Raw genomic sequence first — 24,764 nt, 5'->3', positions numbered from 1 at the left:
AAACTCAGACAGTGACTCATTATAAATTGTAAGAATTTAATTTAATCAAGGGAAAACAAGTGTAGATCAAAACATATTCAAAAGTATAGGTCAAATATAATTTCAATTCTTGTAGCTTTCAAAGTAATGATTTTTCATTCCTTAGGCCCTTGTTCACTTTTTAAAGTTATATTCGATGTATTCATGTTTGAACTGTAGAAAGGTCAAAGTGTTAGACAAACGGTTACTGATTGATCATATTTAAAAAGTACTATAACTTTTTAATAGGCACAGAACCAATGCAAGTAACTTGTTTTAAAAAATGTTTGACTCTTGATTTACTGCCCTAAAGATTTTTTTTTTGTCCTGTGAAGTAGATAAATCAGGTGAATCGATTTGCCATTTATAAATTGAAAAGGAAAATAAAAGTTGTATGTTTCTATGTCTGTATTAATCCATGAAACAGTGTAATATGCTGGAGCTCACTAGCCCCAGAAAATATAACTCAGCAAATGAGCACAGCACTATCGGGACAAGGCAGATAGTATAAGGATAGTTTCTTTCCCTAGGGAGATGACCATCTAAGGAACATTTTTAAAGTCACAGCGCAAATTACATTACACCAAGAAGCAGAATCTTCAAGATTGGGTTAAAAGCTGCAGGTTGTAAAACATGAGAAAAAGCACCATTTTGGAGACCTTTTTTCTCATGTGAATTAGTGCCGTGAAATTTCAAAGAACTAAATTTAATCAAGTATTGGATATTTCTGAGGCCCTGAAAAAAACTAACATTCTGTGCTTTTTTATATAAGTAATTACCCTATACAGGTTATCATTATATCACTGCAACCTCCATCTCCTGAGTTCAAGCGGTTCTCCTGCCCCAGCTTCTCAAGTAGCTGGGATTACAGGTGCGTGCCACCACTCCCAGCTAATTTTTGTATTTTTAGTAGAGATGGGGTTTCACCGTGTTGGCCAGGCTGGTCTCAAACTCCTGGCCTCAAGTGAGCTGCCTGCCTCGGCCTCCCAGCCTCTATACAGATAATTTTTTAAGGTAAAAATGATGTTTATAAGAATAGTAAATTAATTCATTTGGAACTTAATATGCTTCATTTTAAGTTAGCTTTATGGATATCGTATTATAAGTTGGTTAATCATTAAGTTTTTTTACTTTGTAAGTAGCGTAGGAATATGTACTCATTGTGGAGGAAAATTGACATGGAAGCATGTAGGGTAATAAATCAGCCTTTCTTTATACCCCTTCCTCATATTTGTTTATTTAAAAGTCTGTGTGGTGAGTGTCAAAAGTCATGAGGGAAGAATCCCTAGGTTTTTATTTTTATATGCACTGTTTAACACTTGTATTTGATGATTATATGTTTTCTTAAATTTTTTTTCACAGAGAATATGAAACTGGTGTCAAAATGACATCCAGATTTGGGAAAACATACAGTAGGAAAGGTGGAAATGGCAGTTCAAAATTCGATGAAGTCTTTTCCAACAAACGGACTACCCTTAGCACAAAATGGGGAGAGACCACATTTATGGCTAAATTAGGGCAGAAGAGGCCCAATTTCAAACCAGATATCCAAGAAATTCCGAAGAAACCTAAAGTGGAAGAAGAAAGTACTGGAGATCCTTTTGGATTTGATAGTGATGATGAGTCTCTACCAGTTTCTTCAAAGAATTTAGCCCAGGTTAAGGGTTCCTCTTATTCAGAATCTAGTGAAGCTGCTCAGTTGGAAGAGGTCACTTCAGTACTTGAAGCTAATAGCAAAATTAGTCATGTGGTCGTTGAAGACACTGTCGTATCTGATAAATGCTTCCCTTTGGAGGACACTTTACTTGGGAAAGAAAAGAGCACAAACCGAATTGTAGAAGATGATGCAAGCATAAGTAGCTGTAATAAATTAATAACTTCAGGTAAGTTTTGATTTTCTTTATTCTCCGCCAAGAGAGCTTTGTGCAAGCAATTTATTTAAATGATTTAAATTCTAAAATATATATTGTGTTTTCTTTCTGCACTTATGATACATGGGGACCATTGATAGTTTTGTAAAAGACATTTAAGAACTTTAAAGAAACCAGTTGGAGGTTGAAATAATAAAACAACTTGGATATTAACATTTATAGACTGTTGCTCAGGGTACATTTTGGGAACAGTCATAAGTTTATAACCCCAATTCCAATAAGAAATATCTCTTTTTGTTGTGTTAGGATCACAAAGTATCTCATTTCTATTACTGTGGAGGATTTGGATGGTTATTGATAATGAAAATGAGATGAGTATTTAAAATGAGGATTAGTTACCAATGGTAGACTCTCTGCCAAAACTAGTTCAGAAAGATTAAGGGGGTATTGAGTGGAGACATTTAAAGAATTGAACTTGATTCCAAATTGAGATTAGTTTGGGGCCAGTAGCAACTTGTATTGATAGATTTTTTTTTTTTGAGAAGGAGTCTCCCTGTCGCCCACGCTGGTTCCGCCTCCCAGGTTCATGCCATTCTCCTGCCTCAGCCTCCCGAGTAGCTGGGACTACAGGCGCCCGCCACCACGCCTGGCTAATTTTTGTATTTTTAGTAGAGACAGGGTTTCACTGTGTTAGCCAGGATGGTCTCCATCTCCTGACCTCGTGATCTGCCCGCCTCACCTCCCAAAGTGCCGGGATTACAGGCATGAGCCACCGTGCCCGGCTGTATTGATAGATTTTAAACCACAAAACTGGGTGTATTTTAAAAATGTTAATTTGTAAATATAGCATCTAGTATTCTCTCCTAAAACGATATATTTTGTTCTGTCTTCTGTAAGGGATTTGAGATTTATAATAAGTGAAAAAGGTGCAATTAATTAAAAGACTGAAGAGCTAATATTGAGGGTGCAGGGAAGAGGTGGGGTGGAGAAGTGGGAGCACTCTATCAGCATTAGGATAAGGGTGGCAGTATACTGTAATTGAAAAGAAACCTTAGTTCTTGACGTCTTGGCAAAGTTTAGCAATAATGAGAGGTTATAAAAATCTCCTATTTTGAAAGGAAGTAAACACAGACAAAACTTGGCTGTACTGAATTCTTAAGGCGAATTTGTCCTTTGAAGGTTAAGGTACGTGAAACAGTACAATGTACTGGGCCTTGCATAGTTTTACTAAAAATGTTGAGCATTTTTTCACTCTTTTTCTCACTCTTGGATGAGACGATGAGCCAGCTGTTATTGTCATTCCCTTGATCCTCAGGGTTAATTCTAATTTGGCTGTCCTTCCTGCTTTGCCCACATTTCTCCTCAGGCGTTGTTGACAAGTTAAGTTTAGGTTAAATTTCCATTAAAAAACAGCGTAAAGGACCTGTGCAGTGGCTCATGTCTGTAATCCCAGCACTTTGGGAGGCCAAGGCAGTTGGATCACCTGAGGTCAGGAGTTCAAGACCAGCCTGGCCAACATGGTGAAACCCCATCTCTATTAAAAATACAAAAAATTAGCTAGGCATGGTGGCGGGTGCCTCTAAATCCCACCTAATACGGAGGTTGAGGCAGGAGAATCACTTGAACCCAGGAGACAGAGGTTGCAGTGAGCCGAGATCGCACCACTGCACTCCAGCCTGGGCAACAAAGCAAGATGCCATCTCAAAAAAAAAAAAAAATAAATAGCATAAACAGCATAAAAACTGTTTCCAGGTCAGCTCCTAAAAATGTATAAATGTATATTAAAATCATCAAACTTTTTTTTTTGAGACACAGTCTCACTGTGTTGCTCAGGCTGTAGTACAGTGGCGCAGTCTTTCCTCACTGCAACCTCCGCTTCCCGGATTCAAGTGATTCTCCCACCTCAGCCTCCCCAGTAGCTGGGATTATAGGCACCTGCCATCATGCCCAGGTAATTTTTGTATTTTTGTAGAGACAGGTTTTCACCGTGTTGGCCAGGCTAGTCTCAAACTCCTGACCTCAAGTGATCTGCCTATCTAGGCCTCCCAAAGTGCTGGGATTGCAAGCATGAGCCATCGCGCCTGGCCCATCAAACTTTTTTTGAACTAAAATGAATTTTAACTCAGCTCTCATTTTATATAAGAAGCTCAAAGAGGTTAAATGATTGTCCAAGGTCAGCTAGTGGCAGAACTGGAATGAGATTCGTTTATTATCAACATATTGAGCACCTACTGTCCGTCAAACCACTGTACAAGGCTCTGCGAATGCTATTCTGCTTGTGTTTGTTGTTCCAACTGACATTTCTTTTTTTTTTTTTTCTTTTTGAGATGAAGTCTCGCTCTTGTCCCCCCAGGCTGGAGTGCGATGGCGCTATCTTGGCTCACTGCAACCTCCGCCTCTCGGGTTCAAGCAATTCTCCTGCCCCAGTCCCCCCCGAGTAGCTGGGATTTTAGGCACCTGCCACCATGCCCTGCTAATTTTTGTATTTTTAGTAGAGACGGTGTTTCACCATGTTGGCCCGGCTGGTCTAGAACTCCTGACCTCATGTGATCCACCCGCCTCGGCCTCCCCAAGTGCTGGGAATATAGGCGTGAGCCACTGTGCCCAGCCTGACATTTCTTGATGTTTTCAGATAATCTACAGTGTGGGGTGGGTGGGCTGGAGGAAGTAAGATTAAACTGTGCAAGTGGTGAAAGTGCTCGGGGCTGACTCCATCTTCCTTAAGTGTATAGTCTTTTGAGGAATGTGGCATCATTGGCAGGCAGGGGCCCTGATGGCAGAGTGTATTAATAAAGTTGAACGTTTAGGTAAGGGGGAAAAGGAATGTGGAAGTTATTCATAAGTAATTGTTTCTGTAGCTTTGCGGACAATATATCTTTATGTTAAATCTGTTGTTGGAAGTTGGTTGGTGAGACCAACCAGCTAAGTGGGATAATTGCTTCCCAGTCTATGTAGCTAAAATGTAGTTCTAATGCTGATACTGTGGACTGACTCTGAGTCCAAACTCCATTTTAATTGGTCTGTGAGGGGAAAATACATACTAAAATACAGGTAAATAGATGTTCAGGAACATCTTGTCCATCTTCCTTCCTCCTTCACAAAGGGTCTCTTAGTGGTCAGGGAATGGTGTAGCACTATGAATATTTCTTTTTTTCTCCTCTCCCTTGGTCATCCAGAGTTGCAACAACCTTGGCAGCTCCCTGTAGGATAAGAAGTGAATTTGAGGGAGTGCATTTAATTTTCATGGTAGACTTATCCTGTCTCTAATGTGTGCAAGTTAGTTGTTCTTATAAACCATTTGTAAGTTTGTATGTTTGTAAGTTTGTTATAGTTGTGGGGATGCTTTTGTACTTTGTGACTTTTCCTTTGTCTCTCCCCTCTAAACTGGTCATTTCTCTTGTGCCTAGACTGTTTTCTTGCATTATGTCTGTCAATTTTCATTGCCTTTACTCTCACTCAGAAAACCTTGTAATTTTAATTGAAATTTAGAAACCCAAACCTAAATTTTTGATAAAAGAGGCCTCTCTAAATCTCAAGTGGTTCCTAACCTTTTTTGCTTTAGGGACCCTTCTGAGAATGATAAAGTTTTGAACTCTTTTCTCCAGATGCAAGTACTCATGTACCTACTTGGGTCTCAGAAATCTTAGCAGTCTTTTGCAGGTCATGGTTAGGCATTTTATTTAAAAACCTGTTGCAAATTTTAACAACTCGTTCAAAGTGCACAGGTGAAGTTCCGTCATATCTTTCCAGTGGAGTGTTCAGTGTCCTTCTCGTTCATACTATTTTTTTTGCTGTAGAATTATATCACCTCAGTGAAAAGGGCTTATCCAGGCTCAGAATTATTATGTCATTTGTCCTGGCATTACGTTTTTAAGTGCATCTCTTTCTCTATAGGGGAGTATGTGGTTGATTTTTTTGACACTGTTAAAATTCTTTAAGTACTTTTATAACAGACAGTACTTTTAAAAATTTTGTTGCGGGTGTGGCGGCTCATGCCTGTCATCCCAGCACTTTGGGGGAGGTTCAGGAGTTCGAGACCAGCCTGACCAACATGGTGAAACCCCATCTTTACTAAAAAAAAATACAAAAATTAACCAGGTGTGGTGGCGCATGTCTGTAATCCCAGCTACTCAGGACACTGAGGCAGGAGAACTGCTTGAACCCCGGAGGTGGAGGTTGCAGTGAGCTGAGATTATGCCACCGCACTCCAGACTGGGTGACAGAGCAAGACTCCAACTCAATAAATAAATAAATAAATAAATAAATTGTGTTTCACTTGAAGAGGAAACTTAGGATGAGGTCACTATAAAACATACAGTGGCTGTAATCCAGCACTTTGGGAGGCCGAGGCGGGTGAATCGCTTGAGGTCAGGAGTTCGAGACCAGCCTGGCCAACATAGTGAAACCCCATCTCTACTAAAAATACAAAAAAATTAGCGGAAATTGCTTGAATCGGGGAGGTAGAGGTTGCAGTGAGCCGAGGTGGTGCCACTGCACTCCAGCTTGGGCAACAGAGCGAGACTCCATCTCAAAAAACAAAAACAAAAAAACCCTGCAAAACCTACAATAGTTCCCATTTTCCAGACAGATGCTTGGTGGGTAAGGGAACCAGAAACAAGATTACAAACTGAATAGTTACTGCAGGGAAGGGTTGTGTTGCTAAAATGTCCTGTTCCTTAAACAAGAAGAAAACGTTTATTATGAAACTTTTCAGGCACACAAAAATAAAATGGTAAAAAAAAACCTCATGTACTTGATTGTCCACCTCCAATAGTTGTTAGTATCTGGCAGATCTTGTTGCATCTGTTTTGCACGCTACTCTCTCCACTTCCCATCCTTTACTCCCTGGATTTTAAAGCTAGTTTAAGATTTCTGTTTCTATCTGCAAATACTTCTGTATCTAATCTTTAATTTTGAAAACAGAAATTTCTGATTGCAGTTGCTATTAAAGCCAGTCAGTTCTCAGTCAGGTGTGCCAATTAAAAATGACTGTTAGCAGGAGCTAAAGGTCCACCCTTCTAAGAGATCTCCAGGTATTCCTTAATGGTTTGAATCAGTGCCGTCTGTAGTAGAGGCAAAAAGAAGGCTTCTCTTGCCTTTTATGCAAGGCTACTTCCATTTCTCATCTTTGTTCTGTTTGCTACAGGTTTTTAATCTGGACTCTAGAATAAAGTGTGCAAAGACTTATATTTCGGCTTGGCACACTTTTCTTGCCAGCCAGCTGGGATTCAGTCTACATATCCTGCCAAATATTGAGATAACTACAATATAGGCTCTTAATTTGCCTGACTGGTTTTGTAGCCAATAAATTTTTTTAATTTGCTTAAAGCTGTAATGAGTATTTGTGTAAGTTAGAGGGATGGTATTGTCAGGAGATTTTCAACTTGAATTTAGAACTGAAGGTGATTTTTTAGAAAGGGAAATGATTTATTACTGAAAGTTTAAAGTAGGACAGGAACTTGTAATCTGAGATGAGATTGTCATTGGATAAAGTACAGATGATATGAGGATTATTATTATTTTTTAAGTCCTGAAAGGATAGTATCAGCAAGAGTTACCTGCCTTTATTTATTGAATGTATTTGTTGTGTAGAATATATTTAAATCATACCGAAAATCAGCTTCTTTTTAAGAGAAGTGGATAAGACCTATTATTTCTTTTTTTATTTTTATTTTTTGGAGACAGGGTCTTACTCTGTCATCCAGGCTGGAGTGCATGGCTCATCACAGGTTCTACCTCCTGGGCTGAAGCCATCTTCCCTCCTCGGCCTCCCCAGTAGTTGGGAGTACAATGGTTCACCACCACACTGGGCTAATTTCTAAATTTTTTGTAGAGACCGTGTCTCAGTATGCCCAGCCTGGTCCTGAACTCCTGGGCTTGAGTAGTCCTCCTGCCTCCACCTCCCGAAGTGTTGGGATTACAGGCATGAGCCACTGTGCCCGGCCCTGTTATTTCTTAAATTCCTACTTTTACATACCAATTGATCCTTAATCACAACTGTATAAGGGAGGCTTTATTTCCATTATATTGAGGGTAAGACACAGTTCAGAGGTTGAATAACTTGAACTGTTAAGTGGAAGATCTGGGAAACATCAAAGTGTTCTTTTCATACAGTGCTGTTGTATTCTGATGTGAATGAGATAAATTTTGTCATCTTCAAAGCTGTATATTTAAAAGAGACTGTCACTGTAAGAGCAGTTTTATCTTGATGTTGGAAATAAAGTTATTTTGCAAGGGGCAAATTATGGATTCCCTCTTGTCTCTGTTCAAGTAATTTTCTGCTTTTTTTAATTTTAAAGATGTGATTTTTGTAAAGAGGTGGGATCTGGCTGTCTTGCCCTGGCTGGCCTCAAACTCCTGGGCTCATGCAGTGCTCCCACCTCAGCCTCCTGCCTCAGCCTTCTGAGAGGCTGGGATTACAGGCATGCCACCTGGCTTAAGTAATTTTCTTTTTAATAAGAATGATGGGCCAGGCATGGTGGCTCACACCTGTTAATACCAGCACTTGGGTAGGCCAAAGTGGGAGGATGGCGTGAGCCCAGGAGTTCAAAACCAGCCTGGTCAACATAGTGACATCCCATTTCTTCAAAAAAAAAAAAAAAAAAAAATTAGCCTGATGTGTTGGGGTGCACCCGTAGTTCCAGCTACTTGGGAGACTGAGTTGAGGATCACTTGAGCCCAGCAGTTCAGGGCAGCAGCAAGCCATGATTGGGTCACAGCCTGGGTGACACAGCAAGATACCATCTCAAAAACAAAACAAAACAAGAATGATGACCAAACTATTTTTAATACTTACCGAATAAAGTTTTTGACTTGATTTTTATAGATATTTTCTACTACTTATTTTCATATGTGTATATAAATGGAAATTCAACATTATGTAAATTATGAAAGAGGCATTATAATTTTAAGTAAATTCATTTTGTTCTAAAGCAGAACTTTTGTTTCTTACTCAGATTTTCTGAGGAAAAGGAGTATTATTCTCAAGGTTTGTATATTAACAAACGCATGGGAGACCACTAACAAATTTCTTCTCAGATCCAGATTGAATACCAGCTATGGGGTAAAATATGAAATTTATAAACATAGCCTCTGTACTTTAGAGTTACTGACTTCTGCTGGTCATGATAAAGAACTAGCTTCTAACATGACAACACTTTTATATAATACATTATGCTTTTCAGAGCATTTTCCCTAAGTATTTTATGCTTTTAGAACTTGAAGCCAGACAGCCGGGTGCGGTGGCTCACACCTGTAATCCCAACACTTTGGGAGGCAAGGCGGGTGGATCACGAGGTCAGGAGTTCGAAACCAGCCTGACCAACATGGTGAGATCCCGTCTCTACTAAAAATACAAAAATTAGCCAGGCGTGGTGGCGTGTGCCTATAATCCCAGGTACTCAGGAGGCTGAGGCAGGAGAATCGCTTAAACCCGGTAGGCAGAGGTTGCAGTGAGTCAAGATCACGCCACTGCACTCCAGCCTGGGCAACAGAACGAGACTCTGTCTCAAAAAAAAAAAAGAAAAAAAAAAGGCCGGGTGGAGTGGCTGATGCCTGTAATCCCAGCACTTCGGTTTGGAAGGCCGAGGCGGGCGGATCACGAGGTCAGCAGTTCGAGACCAGCCTGGCCAACATGGTGAAACCCGGTCTTTACTAAAAATAACAAAAATTAGCCAGGCACGGTGGCGGGTGCCTGTAGTCCCAGCTAGTCCGGAGCCTGAGGCAGGAGAATTGCTTGAACCTGGGAGGTGGAGGTTGCAGTGAGCTGAGACCATGCCATTGCACTCCAGCCTGGGTGACCGAGCGAGACTCTGTCTCAAAAAAAAAAAAAAAAACCAAAGAGCTTCGAGCCAGATGATACCTCATGAATTTTTCTTTTCCAGCACTTGTGCCTTTAGGAAGTAGTCCTCAACTTTCCTAGACCCCTGGTAGAGGAGGTTGAGTTTGTTCATAGGAAGGTCTATGGGGATGCCTCCTTCCAGCTATTATTTTAGTGTCCATGAACAAGATGGACTCACTTGCATTTCTCGCATTGTACTGGGGAAGATAGAATAAACAATCACAAGTGTGCTGAAAAGGAAAAAATATATAGAGTGGTGCGGGAGTGTAGCACTCTATGGGCTTACTTGCTTGTTCTAGGGGTGCAGGTACGTAGGCAAGGCTGATATTTAACCTGGGACCTGTTGGTGCACTGAGAAAGGATAGAAGTGGCAGAGTTTGGTGACATGAGTGATGAGGAAGGAGGCATCAGGAATTATTCCCAGCTATGTAATGTGAGCAGCTGAGCAGATGGTAGTGTCATTTACTGAGATAGGGAACATTTTGACAAAGTTTGAGTTCAGTTTTGGGTACATTGGGTTTGAGATGTTTGTAAGATATGTTTCAATGGCAGATTTGCTGGAATGGAGCTGAGATAAGAAGCCTTGATTAGAGACAATTAATTCGAAATTCAGTATATAAATATTATCTGGAAAGAAAGGATTAGTTGAAGTCATTAAAGAGAGTGTAAGAGGAAAAAGTATTAGGACTGTGCTGTGAAGAACTTCCAATACTGGCCAGGCGCGGTGGCTTAACGCCTGTAATCCCAGCACTTTGGGAGGCAGAGGCGGGCGGATCACGAGGTCAGGAGACCGAGACCACGGTGAAACCCTGTCTCTACTAAAAATACAAAAAATTAGCCGGGCGTGGTGGCGGGCGCCTGTAGTCCCAGTTACTTGGAGAGGCTGAGGCAGGAGAATGGCGTGAACTCGGGAGGCGGAGCTTGCAGTGAGCTGAGATCGCGCCACTGCACTCCAGCCTGGGTGACAGAGACTCTGTCTCAAAAAAAAGAACTTTCAATACTAATGGAGGGAGAGAAGAGGAAGAAACTAGAAAAGGAAATTCAGTAGGAGCAGCTAGAGCAGCTTAAGGGAAACCAGGGAAGTGATATATTATAGAAGCCAACGTAAAAGTATTTCAGAAAGTATTGACTGACGCGGAATGCTGCTGCCATCAACTTAAGTGAGGACTGCAAGGCAGACCTTGGATTTGCAGCTTGGACTGGAGTGATCCAAGGGGTGAGGAAATGGGGGGTAACAAGTGTTTACAACTTGTTAAAGATGTTCGAAGGGGAGGAGAAGAAAAAGGGCAGCTAGAGGGATGTGAGGGATTCTGGATGGTTTAATGCGTGGGATCCAAAGCGCAAGAGAACCGTTTTGGAAGAAGGGGTGCTATGTTTGGCTGGAAGGAGGAAAGTTGAGTAAAAAGATGAGCTTAGTGGGAGGACATAAGAGAAGGTGGTTTATAGCTAAAAGTGTGTTTTCCCTTATCCCATAAAATGACCAAAGAGGTTATTACTGAAAGGGACAAAGAAAGGCAGGGTAACTTGGGGGGTTTGGGGGAGCAGGAAAGAGTTCAGATAGATGTTACTTAAAGTGGGAGAATGAGCTGTCTAGAGACAAAGTAGAATTTCTGGACATTATTGAGGCCTTAGTTGAAGTTGGTGTCACTAAAAACACATGGTCACTAATCTACCTAGTGTGTATGTTTTTTTCCTCCTCCTCTAGTAGGCCCCATTATCTGGAACCTGGACAGAATACAGAATATTGGATAAGATTATTAGAATTGTCCTCAATAGACATTTTGTCAGTCAGCATGTGGAATGAAGAGATAGAGAAGCAAGGGAATTTAGGGTATTATTGCCCAGAGAGTGATTGAGAAGATAGACTGTGGAATTTAAAATGCTGAGTGCCTGGACAGGGCTAATGAATAGGAGAAAGGGGAGAAAAGGGTTAGTATACTGAGAATCTTCTTAAATAAAAACGAAGAATGGGAGTACTGGCACAAACAAGTTGGATGGTTGGTAGGTTGTGATTAAAAAAAAAAAAGTGGGCTATCTGATTTTAATGTTTATGAAGTGAAGCATTTTAGGATATACGGCAAGCTTCTGGATGCAACTGAGAACTGGTGGCTGAGATGGAATGCGGGAGGTTGATGATGAGATAAGGTTAAAGAACTGGGAAATCAGAGGGTTGGAATTTGGTGGAATTCAGTGTGATAGCAAAATTGGGATGGAGGAGTAGATTATAAATATGGTGTAAAATCCTTAAATACATGAACAGTGAATAAGAGGTTGAATAAGAGGTTGTTGGATGACAAGTATTAGGAAGATTAGAGGGTAACTAGCACAAGCCTCAAAAGAAGGGGCTTTAATTTTTTTTTTTTTTTTTTTTTTTTTGAGACAGAGTCTTGCTGACGCCCAGGCTGGAGTGCAGTGGCACAGTCTTGGCTGACTGCAACCTCTGCCTCCCGGGTTCAAGCGATTCTCCTGCCTCATCCTCCCGAGTAGCTGGGATTATAGGCGCCTGTCACCACACCTGGCTAATTTTTGTGTTTTTGGTAGAGACGGGGTTTCACTATATTGGCCAGGGTGGTCTTGGACTCCTGACCTCAGGTGATCCGCCCGCCTCGGCCTCCCAAAGTGCTGGGATTACAGGTGTAAGCCACCATGCCCGGCCACTACTTTTTTTTTTTTTTTTTAAATCTTTCCTTACTTATTTTTGTTGTCTTTTTATTATTATTTGTTTAGTCTTACACAAGAAAATCAGAGAAGCCAAGAAGGGGCTCCTATATAACAGGGTGGAGGAGTAATCATTTTATGAAGAGGCTCTGGAGAATCAGCATATCAGTGTCCCCAAACTATCCTGCTCTGAAATAGTAGGGAGGGCTGCAGGAAAAGAGGCACCCTTAGTCCAGTGTAGGGCAAAGAAGTGGTAGAAAGAATGAACCCCAGGTGTCCTTTTAATTTTTTTTAGAAACAAGGTCTTTCTCTGTTGCCCAGGCTGGAGTACAGTGGTGCGATCATTGCTCACTGCAACCTTAAACTCCTGGGTTTAAGTGATCCTCCTGCCCCCACTTCCTGAGTAGCTAGGACTATAGGAACGTGCCACCACTCCTGGCTGATTTTCAAAATTTTTTTTTTGTAGAGAGAGTCTTGCTTTGTTGCCTAGGCTGGTCTCTGACTCCTGGATGCAAGTGATCCCCCTGCTTTGGCCTGCCGCCCCTCCCACCCCAAGTGCTGGGATTACAGGCGTGAGCCACCACACGTGGCCAATATTGACATTTTAAAATATATCATGCAGTTTAGATGTCATAGTGATTTCTTTTAACTTTTTTAAATTGTAAAATAAAACAGAAAACCACACAAAAGGGTCTAGCTTAATTAATTATTAGAAGAGGAACACTCCTGTAACCATTACCTAAGTTAGGAAATAGAATTGTGCCAGCCAGTCTAGAAGTTCTTTCATGCATCACTTCCTCCTTCCTCACCCTCAAAGTATTTTGTTTGTTTGTTTGTTTGTTTGTTTTTGTTTTTGGAGATGGTCTTGCTCTGTTGCCCAGACTGGAGTACAGTAATGCAATCATGTTTCACTGCAGCCTCAATCTTCTGGGCACAGGTAATCCTCCTGCCTCAGCCTCCTGAGAAGTTGGGACCACGGGTGTGTACCATCACAGTCAGCTAATTTTTTTTGATTTTAGTAGAGACAAGGTCTTGAACTCCTGAGCTCAAGTAGTCCTCACACCTTGGCTTCCCAAAGTGTTGGTATTACTGTCATGAACCAGTGCTTCTGGCCCATAATTATTTTCTTGCTTGCAAATGCCATAATTACTTGCTGTTCATTCTCTTTTTAAAATTTTTTCTTTAATAATTTTTCTTTCTTACAAGTCCCCATTATGCCCCAGAAACTGTTCACTTTTGTATGTTTAAAAAAAATACAAGAACATGCTCTTCAATAGCCAGAATATAGTGTTCCTTGTTCTTTTTGAAATTGTATTTCTATCCTACTTCCCCTTCAGAATTTTATCCTAATGATTATAGTATTTATGTTTAGTCTTTTAGTGGTCATCCTTTTCATAATTCTTGGTATAAAAATATGTATATGCATTTAAATTCAAATTTTTAAGAGCCGAGGCTGGTACAAAAATATGTATATACATTTAAATTCAAATTTTTAAGGGCTGTGACCGGGCGCGGTGGCTCATGCCTGTAATCCTAGCACTTTGGGAGGCTGAGGTAGGCAGATCACTTGAGGTCAGGAGTTTGAGACCAGCCTGGTCAACATGGTGAAACCCCGTCTCTGCTAAAAATAAAAAAATTAGCCGGGAATGGTGACTCCCGCCTGTAGTCCCAGCTACTCAGGAGGTTGAGACAGGAGAATATCACTTGAACGTGGGAGGTGGAGACTGCACCACTGCCTTATTGACAGAGCAAGACTCTGTCTCCAACAAAAAAAAAAAAAAAAAAAAAAGAGTTGTGCGCTGTGGCTGAAGCTTGTAATCCCAGTACTTTGGGAGGCTGAGATGGGAGGATCGCCTGAGTCTAGGAGTTTGAGACCAGCCTGGGCAACATAAAAAAAACATTAAAAAATCCTGTCTCTACAGAAAAAAAAAAACTCTACAGCTTTTAGGAATTTTATGTGACTGTAGTGCTCTAAACTGTTTTAAAAATAATTCTGTACTACATCATAATCACAGTTATCAGTGCTTTTATTTTTTTAATCAAATGCTCTCAGAATATTTGATTAAACTTGAATGCTATAATCAAACTTGAATGCTGTATATATTAAAGATAAAATTTATTGGAAATGTATCTTTTAAGAGATGAGTGGGCTTTTTTCAGTTAGTTTATATATATATGAATGAATGTTATTGCTAAAGTATATAAAGATTTTGGACAAAAAAGTTTTTTGGCATCAATTTTATTCCTATTTTTTGTTGTTTGTTGTTGTCGAGATGGAGCCTCGCTGTGTTGCTCAGGCTGGAGTGCGTGGCTACTCACACAGGTGTGATCATAACAGCAGCCTCAAATGAACCGCTGGCCACAGTGCCCTGGGTAGCTGTAGGTGGGACTATAAGCACGTACTACTATGTCCCTGTTATTCCTTTTTCTTTTTTTTTTTTTGAGACTGAGTCTCGCTCTGTCGACCGGCCTCACTGCCACCTCTGCCTCCCAGGTTCAAGCGATTCTCCTGCCTCAGCCTCCCAAGTAGCTTGGACTACAGGTGTGTGCTACTACGCCCGGCTAATTTTTTGTATTTTTTAGTAGAGATGGGGTGTCACCGTGTTAGCTAGGCTGGTCTCGATCTCCTGACCTCGTGATCTGCCCACCTCTGCCTCCCAAAGTGCTGGGATTACAGGTGTGAGCCCCTGCACCCGACCTCCTATTTCAATTTTTTAATGTGTGTAAATGTTGAGAAGCCATAAATTAACAAAATAAAGATAAGAATGGTAAGAGTTTTGCTATAGCAGTTTCTATTTGAATTCTTACATGCCACAAAGCACGTGGTAATCATAGAAATTCATTGTAATAATGAGTCAGTTTGTTAGATCTTTTCAATTCTGTGAAATGCAATTAATTTAGGAAACCACCTGACATGCAAAGGATTTGTTACCCACACATGAAAGTTTTACTTAATTATGAAGTACAGAAACCAACAATCTATCACATTATTTCTTTATAGGTCATGTCAAGAGTTGGAAAAATGTACCATATGAGATTAGGGATAGGTGAGCGATACACTGTTATTAATGTTTGTAATATGGGAGAAGAGTGATTGGTTAATCCCAGATGGGTTGGAAAATCAGTTTTTGGAACAGTTTACACCTGGAGGTTGGGGATTTAGAAGTGAATTTCCTTAAAATGCAATTGTACCTATATTTGAAAAGCCTTTGTTTACCTCTGGGGGTATGTGTCTCTAGTTTGAATAATTAATTGCCACCTCGAAGGGAGGCCCAAGGCTCGTTGGTTGAGGAGTGGCTGGGGTGTGTGGTGTGTTTCCTATTCTGCAAGGGTAGGGCAGAGATGGGCAGCTTCAGCAGGAGGCCAGGGAGCAAACAAGCTCCTTGATGTGCAGATAAGCTGTGGCAGTTGGCAGTGAGGCTCTCCACAGGCTGTGTTGGTGGGAGTTAAGGGAAGGTTGCGATAACCTGAACTGTTCTGTGTGGTGGGCCAAGCTGAATAGTACTTTTGAAATTGTTTTTAGGTTAGTGTTTTATCTTTAAAATTGCATGTCAATTTTGTATTTTATAGGTATGCCTTATAAAATATAAAATGTTTTGGATTACCAATTGTAACGCTTAACCGTTTTTTTTTCCCCCCAAGACGGAGTCTCACTCTGCTGACCAGGCTGGAGTGCGGTGGCGGCTCTTGGCTCACTGCAACCTCTGCCTCCTGGGTCGAAGTGATTCTCCTGCCTCAGCCTCCCGAGTAGCTGGGATTACATGCATGCAGCACCACTCATGGCAATTTTTTGTATTTTTAGTAGACACGGGGTTTCACCATGTTGGCCAGGCTGGTCTCAAACTACTGACCTCAAGTGATCTGCCCGCCTCGGCCTCCCAGAGTGCTGCGATTACAGGCGTGAGCCACAGTACCTGGCCTTAACTGTTTTAAAAAATAATTTTTACCTTTCAAATCTTTGAGTAAAGATTTGCTCACTTAGGAAGATGTGCTGTGTTTTTCCTGTGGCCTTTCAGGTGCCTCTGGTGATCAGCCACATGACCTTATTAACAGTGAAAAGTGAGTTCTCTTCCACTGAAACCAATGCTGTTAACAGTTTGTTACAGTCTTTAATGGGCACAGCATGTATGTCTATATTTGTATTCTTAAAAACACAAATGGGAGCATATATGCATATATATATATTTAGTGTATTATGCCTTTAAGAACACTTAATCTTTAAGATATTTATTATTATAAGGCAGATCTATAAATATTAATAAGATTATAATTATTAAAGTTATAATCTTTTCATTATAATCTGATATGATTATTATAGATTTATTTATAGATTTTTAATAATCTTATATTTATAGATCTGCCTTGGTTTTTTTAAAGCAGTTTCATAGTTTTCCATTGCATGGATGTACTATAATAATGGTCTCTTATGGATATTTTGGCTGTTTCTAGTCTTTTGCTATTACACATAAATGTTATATTGAATGTCTTTTTATGTATGTCTTTGACCATCATGTCACATGTCTGAATATAAGGGTAGGAGATGTTTCTTAAGTGGCATTGAAAGGGCTTATACATTTATCTATTTATTTTATTTATTTATTTATTTATTTATTTATTTATTTTTTAGATGGAGTCTCGCTCTGTTGCCCAGGCTGGAGTGCACTGGCATGATCTTGGCTCACTGCAACTTCTGCCTCCCAGGTTCAAGCAATTCTCATGCCTTAGGGATTACGGGCGTGAGCCACCACGCCCAGCCCCTGCCCTACTTTTATTTTTAAAACCATTTATGGCTGGGCTCAGTTTCTCATGCCTGTAATCCTAGCACTTTGGGAGGCCGAGGTGAGTGGATTGCCTGAGGTCAGGAGTTCGAGACCAGCCTGGCCCACATGGTGAAACCCCATCTCTACTAAAAATACAAAACTTAGCTGGGCGTGGTAGAGGGTGCCTGTAATCCCAGCTACTCAGGAGACTGAGGCAGCTTGAACCTGGGAGGCAGAGGTTGCAGTGAGCAGAGGTTGCGCCACTGCCCTCCAGCCTGGGAGACAAGAGTGAGACTCCGTTGCAAAAAAAAAAAAAAAAAGCCCAAAAAACACACAAAAATACCTTTTATTTGCACATGGTTCAATATGGTGTTGGTTAAAAGCTTCCCTCCTAGTACATTTCCTTAGCCACCTCAGTTTTCTCTGGAATGACCATTCATTGTTATTTGTTTGAACCTTTCTGGTATGTTCTGTGCACATACAGGCAGTTCCACATATCTGTATGTACATGTGTGCCTGTGTATTTTAATCCACAAAATTAAAATCCACAAAATGATAATTTGCTGCTGTTTTGTACCTTACTCTTTCTCATGTAATATCTTGGGGATAATTCTGTATCAGTTTTCTTTTTGGCCCTCTCCCTACCCTTTGAAAAAATACTGTTGCATGTTGTCAAATTCTGTATGTGCTATAAATTACTTAAGCAATTCCTTATTAATGTCAGACTTTAAAGTTGCTTCCAATTTTTTTTAATAAGTTGCCTTATTTTTCAGAGAGTAAATACCACTTAATAGACATGTAATCAACAACTAGTAATTTAAGCCCACTGTCCTTTATCTGTGGAATGAGTTAGAGGTTCACATTTCCTTTTCTGAAACCGTTGGGGCCAGATGTGTCTTAGAATTTAGAATTATTTTGGATTTTGGAAAGTTTACATTAACGCCCCTATCAGGATCTGAGGTGGTGTTCTCTAATCAAAGATAGTGTTTTTTCAGAAAAGAAAATACCTTCCCTAAGTAGGGTAAATACTATAAATAGCCTCCCTTTGGTTGGGGTTTTGCTTCCAAGTGTGTTGTGAGAAAACTTTTTACTTTTTAGAGCTTTTTGGATGCTGGAATTGTGGGTAAGGGATTATGAACTTGGCAGTAGTACTTACCTGATGGTGGCTTTTTTTTTTTTTTCGAGACGGAGTCTTGCTCTGTTGTCTAGGCTGGAGTGCAGTGGCGCGATCTCAGCTCACTGCAAGCTCTGCCTCCCAGGTTCACGCCATTCTCCTGCCTCAGCCTCCTAAGTAGCTGGGACTACAGGTGCCTGCCACCACGTCCGGCTAATTTTTAGTAGAGACAGGGTTTCACCATGTTAGCCAGGATGGTCTCGATCTCCTGATCTCCTGATCCACCTGCCTCGGCCTCCCAAAGTGCTGGGATTACAGGCGTGAGCCACCGCACCTGGCCTGATGGTTGCTTTGAGATAAAATAAATTAATAGACAGTATTTAGAATACTACCAGGCACATACCGAGGGCTTATGTAAATATAGTTCAGCTTTGTTTTACTTTGAGTTTTAATTGTGAGTGAAATTGAGTATCCTTCATAAGTTATTTAATTCATTATAGATATATATTTTAATGAATTGCTTCTTTGTGTTCTTGGCTTATTATTTATTCATTTATTTTTGAGGCAGAGTCTTGCTCTGTTGCCCAGGCTGGAGTGCAGTGGTGCTATCTCAGCTCACTACAACCTCTGCCTCCTGGGTTCAAACAATTCTTGTGCCTCAGCCTCCCAAGTAGCGAGGACGACTGGCATGTGCCATCACGCCTGACTGGGTTTTTTTTGTCTTTTTAGTGGAGACAGGGTTTCACCATGTTGGCCACACTGGTCTCGAACTTCTGGCCTCAAGTGATCTGCCTGACTCGGCCTCCCAAAGAGCCGGCATTATAGGCCTGAGCCATTGTGCCTGGCCCCTAGCCCCATTTTCTACTGGGACATTGGACTTACTGATGTGTAAGGATTCTTGGTATATTAAGGAATTTACCTTTTGTGTTTCCCTAGCAACTAATGATAAGCATTTTTCATGTGTGTATTCTTTTTTTTTTGAGATGGAGTCTTGCTCTGTCACCCAGGCGGTAGTGCAGTGGTGTGATCTTGGCTCACTGCAAGCTCCGCCTCCCGGGTTCACGCCATTCTCCTGCCTCAGCCTCCCGGGTAGCTGGAACTACAGATGCCTGCCACCACGCCTGGCTCATTTTTTTGTATTTTTAGTAGAGACGGAGTTTCACTGTGTTAGCCAGGATGGTCTCAATCTCCTGACCTGATGACCCACCCGCTTCGGCCTCCCAAAGTACTGGGATTACAGGCATGAGCCACCGCCCCTGGTGAAGTTTGTTTTCTTATCATGACAGCCATTCAGATATTTAAAGGCAGGTTTCATGTAATGGCAGTTTTCTTCCATCCCTGCACCAATTAAACCTTTCTAGTTGCCTCAACTGTATTTCATGGGTTATGGTCTCCAAGCCACTTTGTATCATTTGCACAGATTTCTTACAGGTTAAAGGCATTGTTTAAGTTTAGTCCTCAGCACATCGTGAGATAAACATTTGCTATTTCCGCCTCAGCCTCCCAAAGTGCTGGGATTACAGGTGTGAGCCACCGCGCCCAGCCAGTGAATTAGTTTTGTTGTTGTTGTTCTTTTAAACAGAGTCTCGCTCTTTTGCCCAGGTTGGAGTACAGTGACATGATCTTGGCTCACTGCAACCTCTGCCTCCCGGGTTCAAGCAGTTCTCCTGCCTCAGCCTCCTGAGTAGCTGGGACTACAGGCGCCCGCCACCACGCCCGGCTAATTTTTGTGTTTTTAGTAGAGACAGGGTTTCACCATGTTGGCCAGGCTGGCCTCGAACTCCTGACCTCATGATCCGCCCGCCTTGGCCTCCCAAACTGCTGGGATTACAGGCATGAGCCACCATGCCTGGCCTAGCATTTTAGTGTTTAGCAGCCACCACTAGACGTAGTGTAATATAGTTTGGTATGGGTCTTTTTTATGAAGTCTCTTTTGGCTACTGATTTAATTGAGAACCTCTGCAGTCATTAGCCCCTCTGGGCCTTTTTTTCTCATCTGTGTAATGATGGGTTTGGTAAGAAATCAAAGGAAGTATCTTCATTTTCTTATAAGAGGGTAAAGGAAGTCTGTATATATTTGTGTGTATAGACTAGTATACAGTTACACAGATGTATACATTTGTGTGTTTATGTCTACAAAAATAATGTCTATTTATATCTCCATCTCCATTAAACAGTTCAACTGTTTAATCTTCAACAAACAATTCATTGCCAGTCTTGTTTCATTTTTATCCTCACCAAAGTAAATTCTAGATGTTGTATTTGATTCATAAATATATTTTTTTAACAGATAAGGACTCCAAAAATATACAATTTTGGCATTTTTTATGTTTTGGCTTTTGAATAGACAACTTACATGCAGTATAAAATTCAAGAAGTATGAAAGTCTTTTCTTGTTCCTTATCCCTTAGTCATTCCATCTCTAAGAGCATCCATATCTGTACATAATGTAGAGCTGCCTCATTCTTTTTAACAACTGCATAGTATTCAGGTGTGTTGCTATATGGTAATTTAATTCTTTATTAATTGGTATATTGTTTATGAAAGCAAAAACCAGGAAACAGTGTTGTATTGAGTTTCTTGTTACTTATGTAATTTTGTGTTCGTGGAAAGTTATTTCTAAATACTTGTAAATGAAACTGCTGGCTTCAAGAGTAAGTCCTTTCTTTCACATGTACATTTTTAGTTTTAAAAGATATTACCAAATCTTAACCTGTTAAATTACATTAAAACCCTTTGGAGGCTGGACGTGGTGGCTCATGCCTGTGATTGTAGCACTTTGGGAGGCAGAGGCAGGACGTTTGCTTGAGCCCAGGAGTTCAAGACCAGCCTAGGCACTGTAGTGTGACCCTGTCTGTTAAATAAAAAGGGGAGTTAGGCAGGTGTGGTGGTGCACACCTGTAGTTCCAGCTATTTGGGAGTGCTGCTCAGGAGGCTGAGGTGGGAGGATCACTTGAGGCCTGGAGGTCTCTGAAGCTGCAGTGAGCTGTGATCACACCACTGTATTCCAGTGTGGGTGACAGTGAGATCCTGTCTTGAGGGCAGGAAAACCTATTGGGTAGAATTAAAAATTATGCAGTGAATCTGTCCATGTCAAAGCATCCCTCTCACCTGTATTTGATGATGCTAATTGAGATTTGTAAATAGCTTTTCTTAAATGTAGATGTATTTTGTAGAAGTAATTTTATTGTTTGGCATAGGGTATACATTTTGTCAGTGTTTTTCTACAAGTAAATGTTGAGGGAATTAATAATACCAGTTGGAATCATATTTGTATCTCATTTGGAAAGGTTATAAAAATGTTCTGATAGTAAAAATTGAAGGCAACAAAAATGAATTCTCCACATACCAGATGAATAGGCAGGCTGAGGATTTATTGCTGGCTGATATGCATAAATAGCCACTATTAGCCATTTAACTAACACACCAGAACTACTGCTAAAAATTCCCTTGAGATTATGTGGCATTTAGGATTAGAAGAAAGAACAGAAATAGCTAGAGAAACCTGATCCTATGGACAGGTTTCTGGATAGAACTAGCATACCTTATGGGCAGCCCTATCCCAGATAAATAAAAACACTGGTAGAAGGTTTTTATTAACTGTTCAGTTGGTTTAGGTTTTACTAAATGGTTTTTAATTTAAGCATCTTTATTTGAAAAGCCCATAATACCCCTAAGAAGGTTTGGCTGAGTCATTTACATGTCATTCTGAATGGATTCAGTTGCTTAACCCTGCTGAAATTTCTTGTGAGTTTACAATTTTAAGGGACTTGGTTGCCTGAGGAAAGGTCAGTAGAAGGCATGAGAGCTATACACTGAAAAGATAGGAGAGGAAATGTCTGATATGTAAATGTTAATTTCTTCACAACTTAAAATTATTTGCAGTTCTTCCAAGATTGATCATATACTATTGATTAACCACATATATGTTATTTATTAACTTTCATGTTGATACCACTCATGTTTTTATCCTTTGACTTATTTTTACAGATAAAGTGGAGAATTTTCATGAAGAACATGTAAAGAATAGTCACCATATTCACAAAAATGCTGATGACAGTACTAAGAAACCCAATGCAGAAACTACAGTGGCTTCTGAAATCAAGGAAACAAATGATACTTGGAACTCCCAGTTTGGGAAAAGGCCAGAATCACCATCAGAAATATCTCCAATCAAGGGATCTGTTAGAACTGGTTTGTTTGAATGGGATAATGATTTTGAAGACATCAGATCAGAAGACTGTATTTTAAGTTTGGATAGTGATCCCCTTTTGGAGATGAAGGATGACGATTTTAAAAATCGATTGGAAAATCTGAATGAAGCCATTGAGGAAGATATTGTACAAAGTGTTCTTAGGCCAACCAACTGTAGGACGTACTGTAGGGCCAATAAAACGAAATCCTCCCAAGGAGCATCAAATTTTGATAAGCTGATGGACGGCACCAGTCAGGCCTTAGCCAAAGCAAACAGTGAATCGAGTAAAGATGGCCTGAATCAGGCAAAGAAAGGGGGTGTAAGTTGTGGGACCAGTTTTAGAGGGACAGTTGGACGGACTAGAGATTACACTGTTTTACATCCATCTTGCTTGTCAGTTTGTAATGTTACCATACAGGATACTATGGAACGCAGCATGGATGAGTTCACTGCATCCACTCCTGCAGATTTGGGAGAAGCTGGTCGTCTCAGAAAAAAGGCAGATATTGCAACTTCTAAGACCACTACTAGATTTCGACCTAGTAATACTAAATCCAAAAAGGATGTTAAACTTGAATTTTTTGGTTTTGAAGATCATGAGACAGGAGGTGATGAAGGAGGTTCTGGAAGTTCTAATTACAAAATTAAGTATTTTGGCTTTGATGATCTCAGTGAAAGCGAAGATGATGAAGATGATGACTGTCAAGTAGAAAGAAAGACAAGCAAAAAAAGAACTAAAACAGCTCCATCACCCTCCTTGCAGCCTCCCCCAGAAAGCAATGATAATTCCCAGGACAGTCAGTCTGGTACTAACAATGCAGGTAAGAATTTAAAAAATATGTATAATAAGTACAATAGTCCCCACTTACCTGCAGTTTCACTTTCTGTGGTTTCAATTACCCAAGGTCAACCATATTCTAAAAAGAGGTGAGTACAGTATAATAAGATAAAGATCCCATTCACATAACTTTTATTATAGCATATTGTTAAAATCATTGTTCTATTCTTAGTCATTGCTAATCTCTTACTGTGCTTGATTTATAAATTAAACTTTATCATAGGTATGTATATGAAAAAACATAGTATATACAGGTTTTGGTGTACTATTCCTGGTTTCAGGCATCCACTAGGAACTGGCATGTATTCCCTGTTGATGGCTGGGGGGGCTACTTTAAATGTGTTTTTCAGGCTTGAATCAACAGCTGCATAGTTTCTTCCTAGATACTCAAGTTTAGCTTGTTATATTTATTAAAAGTACCTGTTAGAACCGTAAATCACCTTATCTAAAGGTACAGCATTTCAAGTGTTAATGATCAGGTCCCAAGTTGTAAGGAACCAATTTGTAGATTGGAGAGTCTTCATATTTGAGTTTTAATTTAACCTTTAGCACTTGAGAATTTTAAAGCATATGTGTGTATGGGGCAGGGACACCAAACATCGTGATGTTTCCACTTGACAAATCCAAATGCAGTGAAACCATAGATTAGATTTTGGACCTTTGGAACTGTACTGATAACAGGTGGTTATAATGAGGGAAATACCAGAAGATTAGAATTTAAAAACTCTTTGTGGTTGGCTAAAAACTAATAAACATTCAGAACACTCTCAAACCCTCCTAAGTTGGTTTAATAAAATTGAAAAGTGCCAGGTAAGTATGCATTCCCTCTTAACTGTGGAAATTTAATTTGTGCCGAGATTGTAGACTCAGTAATGACTAAGGGTCCTCAAGGAGTTCAGTCTCCACTGTGAGAGACAAACAAAAGAAATAGGTTAGCTCTGCTATAATTAAGTCATTACCTGACAAGGGCTTTGTGAAGTGGATTGACTATCTAGTGAGGAAGAATTTGTGAAAGCTTCTAGGATACATGGTTTCTTAACCAAATATAGTTTTTCTGGATTGGTTTACATATTAAATAAAGCTTTTTTCCTGGTAGGGCCACAGAAGTGTCATGGTAAATTAGAATTACAGTAGTATTTTAAAATACAAATTCTCTTGTAGAATATAAGTCATTCTTGAGATTACCTACCATTTTGCTTTATTTGGCCTAAAAATAGTTTTGCTTAATTTATTCTTCAAAAGTAGACATACACAGGAGTACCCCTAGGGGCTCACCCCTGCCTCCCCCGAAAAAAAAGAAAAAAGAAATACATCCAGTGTTGTCTTTGAATCTTTTCTGGAGACTGGAAGTTTGCAGCAGCCTTACTATAGTCACTTAAGATCTGGCTAGGCAGAACAGCTAGGCATTTGTTTCCTCAGTAGAATGATAAATACTGCTATACAATACCAGCGCCCTTGTCCTGCTGTAGT

At 40.2% G+C, this 24,764-nt stretch overlaps 1 protein-coding gene across 6 annotated transcripts in view; it reads left to right on the top strand.

The window, feature by feature from the left end:
- WAPL (WAPL cohesin release factor) overlaps positions 1 to 24,764 on the top strand; it is a 91,100-nt gene that overhangs the window by 2,971 nt on the left and 63,365 nt on the right. For 4 of the 6 annotated variants that reach the window (XM_063607490.1, XM_003828204.7, XM_034931021.3 and 1 more), the window contains exons 2-3: positions 1,381 to 1,901; positions 22,252 to 23,277. In XM_063607490.1, the coding sequence (XP_063463560.1) occupies positions 1,403 to 1,901; positions 22,252 to 23,277 (1,525 nt within the window). In that variant the 5' untranslated portion in view covers positions 1,381 to 1,402. Of the gene's footprint in view, positions 1 to 790; positions 890 to 1,380; positions 1,902 to 22,251; positions 23,278 to 24,764 lie in introns of all 6 variants that reach the window. The other 2 variants (XM_055093091.2, XM_008953548.6) reach the window with 1 other exon arrangement.

The sequence above is a fragment of the Pan paniscus genome, chromosome 8 (genome assembly GCF_029289425.2).
Source record: "Pan paniscus chromosome 8, NHGRI_mPanPan1-v2.0_pri, whole genome shotgun sequence".
Classification (NCBI taxonomy): Eukaryota; Metazoa; Chordata; class Mammalia; order Primates; family Hominidae; genus Pan; species Pan paniscus.
Note: the sequence above shows the minus strand (reverse complement) of the source record. Positions and strands in the feature narration are given on the sequence as shown.